This window comes from Benincasa hispida, chromosome 6, assembly GCF_027475165.1.
Source record: "Benincasa hispida cultivar pf3 chromosome 6, pf3_genome.v1.1, whole genome shotgun sequence".
In the NCBI taxonomy this organism is placed as follows: Eukaryota; Viridiplantae; Streptophyta; class Magnoliopsida; order Cucurbitales; family Cucurbitaceae; genus Benincasa; species Benincasa hispida.
In genome coordinates this window covers 58,703,148-58,714,918 of record NC_143483.1, presented here as the reverse complement: position 1 = coordinate 58,714,918, position 11,771 = coordinate 58,703,148, and the positions used below count along the sequence as shown (strand labels likewise).

Here is an 11,771-nt window from a genome sequence, read left to right as displayed (position 1 = left end):
TGTTATGAGGCATCCAATTATGGAATATGGTTGCAAATTTTTTTTACTGAGCTGCGAATAATGGTTGGCATAGAAAGACACTAAAAATATTTTGTGACAATAAGTCGACAGTGATGTATTCCAACAACAGAAGCAATATGAAGTCAAATCATGTAGACGTGAAGTTTCTGATTGTTAAAGAAAGAGTTCAAAATGACTAATTTCAATAGAACACATAGGAACAAACTCTATGGTGGCAGATCCTTCGACTAAAGGTTTACCACTTAAAGTTTTTCATGAGCATGTTGCTCATATGGATGCTAGTCACTTTTTTTATTCCATGGTTTAGTGGGAGTTTGTTATTGAGAATTTTCTTTGACCTTATTTGTTTATTTTCTATATAGAATAAAGTTGATGGTTTATGTTTATTATCTAAACTTGTTTATCATGATGCAGTTTTACAAATTCGGTTTAGCATAAAGTTTTTAAGAATGATCTCACTGAGGATTTTGGACCAGTTATAAACAGACATGATCTAGATTACTTTGCATTTAGTTTTCATGCTATTTATCCATACTTGATCTATGTCATTGATATATTGGAATTGGTGATCAAGGAAGATTTAGCTACAAGGGTAGTGATGAAAGCTGCCTTAATTTTGTGCTAATACAAGAGATGGATCAAATTAAACTAAAGGAGAATTCTATTATTGAAATTACCTGTTTATGCACGCTTAAGGTTGATGTGATTTAAATATTTCAAGTACACAGACATATCTCAAGTGGGAGATTGTTAGATGTATTTTAAATAATAATATGTATATTGGTTATGTATGTAGATTAATATTTTATCACATTTGATTATTTTATTAAATTGATCCCTATTATATGATCTAATTAATTAAGGCTTTAGATTCTTAATCGAATATAGGTAGAGGCTCATTCTTAGTTAATTAGGGTTTAATGGAAACCCCAATTGAACTAGTATATAAAGAGATCTTAGGACTATGGTTCCCAATATATCAAAACAATAAGCACTCAATCTTCCTTAAATCCCATCCAAAGAGAGATCCCACTAAGAACATTAGGGTTTTGGTTGAGGAAAACAATAGTCATAAAGTAATCTTCATCTTGAAGTTATCATCAATCTCTCGATAGATTTAGATTACTATTTTTATTGTGTGTGTGTGCGTGTGTGCATACGTGGGTGTGCGTGCGTGTGTGTGCATGCGTGTGTGGGGAGGCGTGGGTGGGTGTGCGTAGGCATGCGTGTGTGGGCACATGTGTGGGTGTGCGTATGCGTGGGTGTGTGGGCATCCGTGGGATGCTTGGGGGGTGCGTGTGTGCGTGTGCGTAAGTGCGTGCGTGTATGTATGTGGCGCGCGTGCGTGTGATTTAGATAAATAAAACAATGGTAATACTAACTTATAACATAAAATATTTACCATTTCAATATCAATACTAAATTTTAAATAAACATAATTAGATATAAAAAATGAAAATCTTTTCCTATGGGACACAATCCTAAACAGGGAATCAGATGGGGATAGGGATGAAAATTCCCCACGGGGATGGAGATGGGGAATGCATCCCTGACCCCACCCCCGTTGCCATCTCATTGATGATTTAAGTAGATATTTTAACCGTTGAATTATAAAGTCACTTCGTCGAATAGTTGCATTAGATTAAATTCTTTTAGTATTTTATCCTCTTTTTATTTACAGTATATATGTTTTTGGTTTACTGTTTGTTTTTTTCACCTTCAACCAATCTATGTCTATCCAGTCTCCACTACATGTCCACCTTGACATGATAATGTATACTCTCAAATTTACACTTTTGATCATTTGTTAAAATCAAGTAAGGACCAAAACAATCCGTTTGATGTTTTAGGAACTACAATAAATATTATAAACGTCCAGGGACTAAAATGTGAAGTAACTTGACCAAAATATAATTAACTTTTAATTAAATTGACATCAAATTTTTTCTCAGGCCCTTTGAATGTAAGAGTTTTTTCTTTCTTTTATTTGTAATTTGTCCTAAAATAATTTAGATTTCAGATCTAAAATGAAATTTAATATTTGTCTTTTTCAATAATTATAGACAAGCATAGATTCTCATACATAGCTTGATAATCTTTGAGCTTTTAACATAGAGATGAGGAGATTTGTATCTAATTGAGAAATGTTTTTATTTAAAGTAGTAAAGCTTAATGTAACTCCTTAAAAATATTTAAAATTTATTTTTTCGAATTTTCAAAAATAGAAAAATATGGGAAACTCTTTACACAAAATAACAAAATTTAATATTTTCTATAAAGAATGATAGAAGTCTATAAGTGTCTATTAGTGATAAAAACTTATAGAAGTTTATCATTGATACTATGTGATAGACGTTCATAGAAATCTATCATTGTTTATCAGTGATTTTTTTTTGGTTAATTTTATAAATAGTTTGAATTTGAAAATGGGTAAAACAACAAAACTCTTGAGTTCTGGTCAAGTAAATTTTGTAATTTCAATCTATTTTGTCAAATCTTTACAAATTCATAAAATAGGTTAAAATATCATTTTGGTACTTATACTTTTGCACTTATTCAATTTTATTCTATGATTCCAAAATGTAAAATTTAGAGTAAAAAGACTAATAAATAATAAGAAGATTTTGAAAAAAAAAAACAATAATAAGTTAAAAAGTCACCTATAGTCTCTAAACTTTTATAGAAGTTACAATTTAATCTTTGGACTTTGGTTTATAACGATTAGTCTATATGTTTTCAATTTTATAATAATTTAGTCTCTGAATTTTACTGTATAACAATTTAATCTTTGTAATTTAAACTTTATGACAATTTAGTCTCTATTATATAAATTAGTGTTAAGATTTAATGAGATTTATTGCATAAATAAACCAATAAACTAATTAGGGATTAAATATTTTTAGTCTAAGGCATAAAAAAACAAAAATCAACATCTAATTTTGAGATTAAATTCTTACCAATTTAAAAATATAAAAATTAAATTGTTACATTATAATTGGACACTAAATTATTACAAAATTGATCTTAAATGAATTAAATCGTTTCAACTTTCAGACCAAAGTTCATGGACGAAAGAATTACTCTCATAAAAGGTTCATAAAAGTGTAGGGACCACATGTTTTTTTTTTTTTTTTTTTAATCTAAAATCATGGATTAAATTTAAGATTTATAAAATTGAAAAATTGAAAAATTGAAAAAGAATCGGGCCGAAATCATATTTTAATCTATAAAATAATCTCGGCCGCATTTTTGCAAATTGGCTTCAGTTCTTCACCGTCCGGCGACTGGTCCTTTTCACCTTCCGGCGAAAAATAACTGTAAACTGTAAAGGAATTTCCATAACCCCTATCTTCAAAAACCCTAGAGAACACACACTCCAAAATCCGTTCGCAAATGGAACCTTCATCGGCCAAGAGCTGGAGCATCCACACTCGGCCGGATATCATCCAGAAGTATGAGATCCTCGAGCGGGTCGGATCCGGCGCTTATTCCGATGTCCACCGTGCGCGGCGGCTCTCGGATGGTGTCATCGTCGCCTTGAAGGAGATCCACGATTATCAGTCGGCGTTCCGCGAAATCGAGGCGCTTCAAATCCTTCAAGGCTCGCCTAATATCGTCGTTCTGCACGAGTACTTTTGGCGCGAGGATGAGGATGCCGTGCTCGTTCTCGAGTTTATGAGAACGGATTTGGCCACCGTTATAGCGGAGGCGAAGAAGCGAGGATCGGATGGGGTAGAATCTGGGCGTGGGCTAGCGGTTGGGGAGCTGAAGCGGTGGATGATCCAGATTTTGAGTGGTCTTGATGCTTGTCATAGGAATATGATCGTGCATAGGGATTTGAAACCTAGCAATTTGTTGATCTCCGATGATGGCGTGCTCAAGCTTGCCGATTTTGGACAGGTGAATCTCTTTTAATCTTCTCTAGTCTAAGATCTGCGAGGAAAGAGCTTACCGCATATAATTACAGTCGTGCATTAACATAATCTGTTTAGATGACGAGAAGTCGAATTTAAATGGAAATAAAATCGAATGTGGATATTCTTCATACACTCTGCTCCTCAAATTTAGCTCGTTTATGTGAGGAACCACTGCGAACGGTTCATTCAACTCATTAGTTGCAGGTTGGATGTTTCTAACTTTCTGCTTGTAGAATGTTCACTACAGAATTTTGAGAGAAGTAACCTGAAATTTTGATTAAATATAGTATTCATCTGTTCATGTTGAAGGTTTATGATTTTTCTTTATATACCAAGTTCTAGCTGAGATCCATGATACTGAATTTTACTTGATGTTGTCCTCCTATTTCCTTTATGTTCTAAATTTCAAGGAGTTGAGTTTGATATTGGTTTCAGAGTTCCTAAAAGAATGAATTTGATGTTGGTTTCAGGCAAGGATACTCATGGAGCCTGAATATGTTGAATCGAATGAGATCTCTCAACCATGTGAGCTGAACTCTTCAGATCAAGTACCTGCTTCTCAGCCATCTGCTATTTTTCCAGGCACAGAAAGCTCGGTTGAAGGAGGTAACAAAAATGAAGAGCAAGAACCAATTAACAAAGAGGAATATTTTAGAGTTTTAGACGAATTGAAAGCAAAAAATTCAGTAAATGAATTTGACAAAGAAACATATACTTATGATGGAGATACATCTTGCTTAGCAACATGCACCACAAGTGACCTTGAAGATGATCCATTTAAAGGTTCATCATATTCTTATGATATGGAAGGGGGAGTTCCAGCAGATGATGGACAAGGTTCTCTCACTTCTTGTGTCGGTACTCGCTGGTTCAGGGCCCCTGAATTACTCTATGGCTCTACAAGCTACGGTTTGGAGATCGACTTATGGTCGTTGGGCTGTATTTTTGCAGAACTTTTTACATTGGAACCCCTTTTTCCAGGAACTGCTGATATCGATCAAATGAGCAAAATTTTCGCTACTCTAGGCAACTTGACTGAAGAGTCATGGCCAGGTTGTTCCGAACTTCCTGATTTTCAAATTATATCATTCAACACAATAGAAAAGCCGATCGGTCTAGAAGCATGTCTTCCCAAATGTTCTCCTGATGAAATTTCTATTGTTAAAAGACTTCTTTGTTACAACCCGGCTAATCGAGCGACTGCTATGGAATTGCTACAAGATAAGTATTTCACTGAGGAGCCACTTCCCGTTCCCTTGTCTGAGCTTCATGTTCCTTCGACCAAAAGTGGACAGGACGAGGATTCTCCTGCAGGATGGTATGACTACAATGAGTCGGATTCTGATATGGATGAACTCGGCCCCATGAATGTCACCACCCGTGCCACTGGTTACTCCATACAATTTGATTGAACTACAGGGATTCAGGTATTCCTAAATATTTGAAACTATACTTTGTTTCAGTTATTACTCATTGCTTATAAGGAAAGCCTTCCTTGGTACATGCTGAATTTTGATCAAGCCATATCTTATCCTACAATACCATTATCGCTCTCCATACTTGATCTACCTAAAACATAGCCGATACCCTTCTCGAAGAATGTTGTGTCTGAATCCTGATTAGGCTATTTATTATCCTATGATACCATAATCGCTTTTGAATCTTCCTAGTTAAAACACCAAAAGCTTGGAGAACTCGGATGTTGAAATAGTCATCCCGACATCCTTCTTGAAGGACGACGTGTCTGTTAATGTAATTTGTGTATAACTGCACAATAAAAAATGTGAGTTTCCCTCCCCTCCCTTTCTTTTCAAGGACCTCAAGTATTGTTTTTGTGTCTGCCAAACTGGCTGGCAATGACTGTGGTTCCTTGTCTTGTTTTATGCTTTATGCTTTATGCTTTTTCTTGGAAATTGAAATATTTTCAAGTATTTGTTCTATTGTTACTTTCTTCTTATTATTCTCAGGCAGAGAGGGTAAGATATCAGCATAGTTATGGGGTCAAGTATAATAGCTAAGGCTTGGTTGATAACCATTTGCTTTTTGATTTCTAGTTTTTGAAAATTAAGCCTATGAACATGTTTTGTTATCTACTTTTTATCCATATTTTCAAACCACCAAGCTAAATCTTGAAAATTAAAAAAAGTAATTTTCAAAAATTTGTTTTTATTTTTAGAATTTGACTAATAATTCAACTATTTTACTTAAGAAATATACAAATCATTGTAAGAAATTGAGAAGAAATATGCTTAATTTTCAAAAATAAAAAACAAAAACAAAATGATTACCATAAATGATTGCATCTCATGGTCTCTTATGGATCAATATGTAATTGTCGTTTTTTCATTACGACAATTAAATGTAGCAGAGTTAGAAAGTTTTCTTGATAGATTAGTCGAGATATGCACAAGTAGCTCCAATATTATGGAAGTGAGAAATGAAGTTTTTTACTTGCATGTTAGACTGATGTCTGCTATGAAGAAATTGAACTCGTTTATCATGTGAGTTTTCTTATTTTAGATTGTGAATTTATTAATCACGTAACTTTATATGAATCCATAATCATGGTTGGGGATCATTCTTTTGAACTATAGACATTTTTCAAAGGGTTGAGAAGTGAAAGTATCCAAAGTATGTTTCGAACTAGTTTTGATGGGGGAAAAAATGACTTTAACCCTTTTAAAATCTCTTAAACATGTTTAATATACTATGCTTTTACAAATTAGACTCATAAAACAAACACAAGCTATACAACCTAATCCTGGACTAATAATTGTATCAATTTAAATCTTAAATTTTTGTAAGTGTATCAATTTACACAATTCACTCATTTGACAAACATATTGTGAGATTTATAATTATATCTATTCATAAGTAAATTAATTTAGACTTTTTATTAAGATTACTTTTGAAAATTATCTATTTATCAATTCTAACGCATGTGTATACTTCAAATGTCATGTGAACAAAATGGACGGTTAGAATTGATAGAATAGATTGATATATTCACAAAAAGTAGTGTCTTATATTAGTTCAGAGTTTTAATTGATCAATTCCATTGATGTAGCTATTATGGGTTTAATAGTCAATTTTTTTTAGTATTGTGATTTTATTTATTGTGCTTTTTAATAGTAGTTTTTATTTATTCTCTAAGATATACCAATCGAACGATACAATAGACGTAAATTGGATTTTTCATAGATAAATTAAAATTAGGATCTATTTAGTAGAGGATCTAGATTTTGTTTTATGTTGTAGATTTACTTTTTGGAAAAAGAGTTGATGAACCTTTTGCCTCTCGAGGTCTACACTATGGTTCCCTAATGAGGGCTAGCACAACGAAAGACAACCATGAGATAAAGAGTCTACGATCTACTATCCCTTGTGAGTTCAACACATATATGTTTGGTAGATAATTTTCAAATTTTGTTTCTGAAAACCGTTTTCAGATTTTGTAATTCAAACGGGGAAAATTATAAAAACAACATTCTTATGTTTTCATTGTATCCAGATTTTCAATTTTCAATTTTGCAATGCAAAATTATATTAAATAAAGATAAAAACATTTAGAAATATAATGTCATATTATAAGCTCAATTCATTTTTTTAAAAGTATAGTATATATTATGTAATGTTTTATAAATGATGTAATATTATAAAATAATAATTGTATAATTTTTTTTAACATAAGTCATATTCGTAGATAAATTAATAATAGTTTATTGTCAACTAAATATTAGTGAGTAACTACAACTAGTTTTATAATGTACAAATACATAGTATTAGACACATTTTAAACAAAAATTTAAATTAGAATTCAATTTATGAATCTGCTATCAAATACATCATATCTGAAAAATATGAAATGCAACCCCATTTTCATTGAATCCATTGTTTTTAAATTCTCTACCATACACATCCTTAGCTTTTAATATACTTAAATTATACCGTTTTACTTTTCATCCTACAAAGGTAGGTTGACAAATGTAACTAACTAATTTTTTTAGTACAATAATTGCAGAGGTGGAAAATTGAACTTTCGATATCTTAGATCAAAGCGGGTATAAGTACCATTGAACCAAGCTCACTTTGGCAATGTAACTAGTTAATTGCGTCAATATACATAAACTGTTTAATGAGACTGTCACAATGTGATTGTCTTCTAATAATCGTTGAACGGTAGATTTAAAAATATATTTGTCTCATGAAAATTATTGGATTTAAAAATGAAATATTTTTACAATTTATCCCTGTTATATCTAACGATGTAAAATTATTATTCACGTAGCGATGACTCAAATAATTTTTAGTCAATGTGGTAGGACAATCATCGTAACTCTATAGACAAATAAAAGTTACCTACATTCTAACTCCGTGCAACACACAATATCTTTGACACGTGCTGGATAAGTACCACACACGTGTAATGTTCCTTGTGTGCGTATTTGTAGCTCGTTAAGATAATCGTCTATTTGTAGCTCCTCGACTAGACCTTAACTAGAATCTTGCTTTAACAACTTTATTTATCATCGAATGTATATGTGCCTTGAAATCTAATGAAAATATTTGAATTATTGAGTTTCTTTGGTGGATAATTTGAAAATAAAGATTAAATGAAAACAAAATTATATTTTATGTTTCAAAAATGTGTTTGGTATGAGATTTCAGAAATTAGATTCTGATTTAAACAATTGTAAATTTATTGTAGTTATACACTAAATATCCATTGGCAATAAATTATTATTGATTTATTTATAAACATGTTTTAAGTTAAAAAAATTATGTAATTATTGTTTTGTAATATTATATAATTTATAGGAAAATTGAAATTTAAATCCCTACGGTTTGGAGTAGGTTAAAATTTAGGTTTTGTGATTTATAATTAGAATTTACCTCCGATGTTTGATTAAAGTTTCATAATTAATAGTTCTTATAGTAGGGACTATTTAAGATGATTTTAAAAAAAGGACTATATATGAAGTTAATCCAAAACATAAGAACAAAAGTCTGAATTCTAAAATCAACTTTATCAAAACCATGGAAACAAACTTGGAATTTTGACATAATTTAATGGAAAAAAATACATTTTTGGTCCATAAATTTTTAAGAATATATGCATTTGGTCTCTAATATTTTAAATTGGCGAATTTGATCCCTACGTTTTCAAGAATATGATTAAAATGTCGTTGTACTTAATAAAACTATTAAATTTAATCATTAAGTTGATTAAATGCTGACATGGCAAGATGGGATGAAAAAAAAAAACATTTTTAATATTTTTCCTCTTCCCTCTTCTCCTCTCTCTCTAATTTAAACAAAATTCCTCTATCTCATGCCAAACCTCCATTTTCTTCATCCAATTCTCAAACACATGGCCCCCTTTACTTCTTGTTACTCAGTAAGCACCCCTTCTTCACATTCCACAAACCAAGCAAGGGCTCAGAGCCACAAACTACCAAGCTTTGACCTCGCCGAGTATAGTATGACACTTTGAATCCCGCATTCACCATATTATTTAGAATTGAAATAGACCCACAACAAATTTTGTATACGGCAAAAAAACAAATCAATGCACTTACATTTCAGGTAGATGTAAAATTGCATAATACTCCAGATTGAGACTTTATACAAGAAGGAAATATGAACTAATAGCAGTATGGACTGAACCAAATGGAGATACAAGTTCACAATCGAAGTTAAAAGAAATGGAGCTATACCCATCAGAAAAATATTTCTGATTAGCATCAAAGTAAGAGATGAATTGATGGGATTGCTTGATATTTTGGTTGTGAATCAGAATAAGACAAGAGGAGAAGAAAGAAGAGGGAAAATATTAAAAAGATATATGTTTTCTATGTCATCTTGCCATGTCAACATTTAATCAATTTAATTATTTTATGAAGTAGAGAGACTTTTTAAACCCATTTTTGAAAACTCAAGGACCAAACTAGCCAATTTGAAACATTAGAGGCCGAGTGCACCTATTCTTGAAAACTCATGGGCCAAAAAGATATTTCCTCCTAATTTAATTTATAATACACATAATACATATTTTATTTAAATATAATAATAATAAATTGAGTTTATAACATGACATACTATATTTCTAAGGGGTGTTTGGGACATTGAGTTGATATAAGATGTTGAAATTCATATGTATAGGGAGTTTAGATGTCTGTGGAGTTTATATGTTTGTGTTTGGGAGTGCAAATTTACATAACATAAATTAGAGTCAATTAGCTTTGCCCAACATGCGTATGCAATACCTTATTCTTAACGGCGGAGGAATGGATAGACAATTGTTTGTTTTCTGAATATCATTAATGAAAAGATCTATAAAGGTCAACTGATCATCCTCATCCAGACCCTCAACTTGGTTGACCTGTTCAATGACTTCTTGTCACCTCCCAAACTCTAATTCATATTTCTCTTTTTGCCATTGAACAAGTTTCTCCATTTGAGTTTCTTGGACGTCCGTCGTTGTTCGTACAATATCAAGCATTTCAAATTGGAAGGGAGTTCTCTTGCGTTTGCTTCCTCTCGTATCATTGCTCGGTCAGACAAACTCACTGGTAGGTGTCCCTAAAAAAACCTCATCTATGCCATCAATTGTCGGTATATCCACATTAGGTAGATTTCCTTGGTGCTCATGAGCATGTGATCCCAACCCAACATCTGCCATATGTTCAACTGTTTCAAATGCTTGATCATGAGGAGTCTGAAAACCTTCATCAGTAGCCATATCCTTCCCAAACATGTAGCACAGTTCATCATAGTACGTAATGGTTTGTGTTGCATTCCCTTCTTGTACGAATGGGACTACAAATGAAAATACATTATCTTATAAGAAGGATAAAAATGATATTTTAGTATACTACAATATATTATCGTATCCAAACCCATAAATCAAAGGCGTCATTGTCTGTATCCACACACTTGTACTTTTCGTTCCAACCAAAGCCACTATATTTACTTCTCATTAATGGTTGTATACTGTCACTTTAGGAATCTAACGTTGCACTCTATTGTTGATGCCCCTATACCAAAATTAGGAACTTTCTTGTGTAACATCTGTTCCAGTTGTTGCAAGTAGCCATACTTGAAAGTCCCATTATCAACCCTCCAATCATTCCGGATTAGGTGCAGCAACAGCTCAACTAACTTTACATCTTCAACTTTTGACCATGTGTGTTTCTTGATCTTCTCTCAACTTGTCATTAAGCTACATGTATGCGTATATCTAAACTTAATTATAATTTGGGAACATATAGAAAAACTAACTTATGAGTATGAATAATGTAAGACTACTTTCATTGTTCACAATAACCAAGTAGCACAATAGTACATAAACAAATAGAAAAAGTTTGAACGATAATATAAAATAAGTTTTAAAAAAGTGCCAATTGATGATGAGAAAGAGTTTGAACGATAAAATATTTCTTCATGGTGCTTATTCTCATGCATCGAACATTCGACTCGCTAAGTCAGTCTTGAAGTTAGTCCATTTGTTAGATGTTTCAATTAATTGTATATTATCGTTGTCAATTCCGATGGATGTAGAGTCTCCCTCCTCTGGTGTTTCCAATAGAAGATATTAAAAGCAGGCAACAACCAAATTTATGTCTAAGATAATTGGTATGGAAAATTGGACATGACATTGGAAGTAAAATGAGATATAACTAATTAATCCAAGAAATGAATTTCACCAGCAAACCATCAATACAATTAAAAAATGGAACATGACACTGGAGTTAGAAAGAAACAGACCCAATTAATTAAAACTATGAATTTCACTCAACAAACAAGTAATAAAGGTGAAAAATGGAAGATGAG

General features: G+C 32.0%; 1 protein-coding gene across 1 annotated transcript; it reads left to right on the top strand.

The window, feature by feature from the left end:
* The first annotated feature begins 3,205 nt into the window (after window positions 1–3,205).
* Window positions 3,206–5,878, top strand: CAK1AT (CDK-activating kinase 1AT). Its single transcript, XM_039034747.2, has 2 exons — window positions 3,206–3,921; window positions 4,409–5,878. The coding sequence occupies exons 1-2, from the start codon at window positions 3,415–3,417 to the stop codon at window positions 5,348–5,350; spliced, it is 1,449 nt and encodes a 482-aa protein (XP_038890675.1). The 5' UTR covers window positions 3,206–3,414; the 3' UTR covers window positions 5,351–5,878.
* Window positions 5,879–11,771: the final 5,893 nt, after the last annotated feature.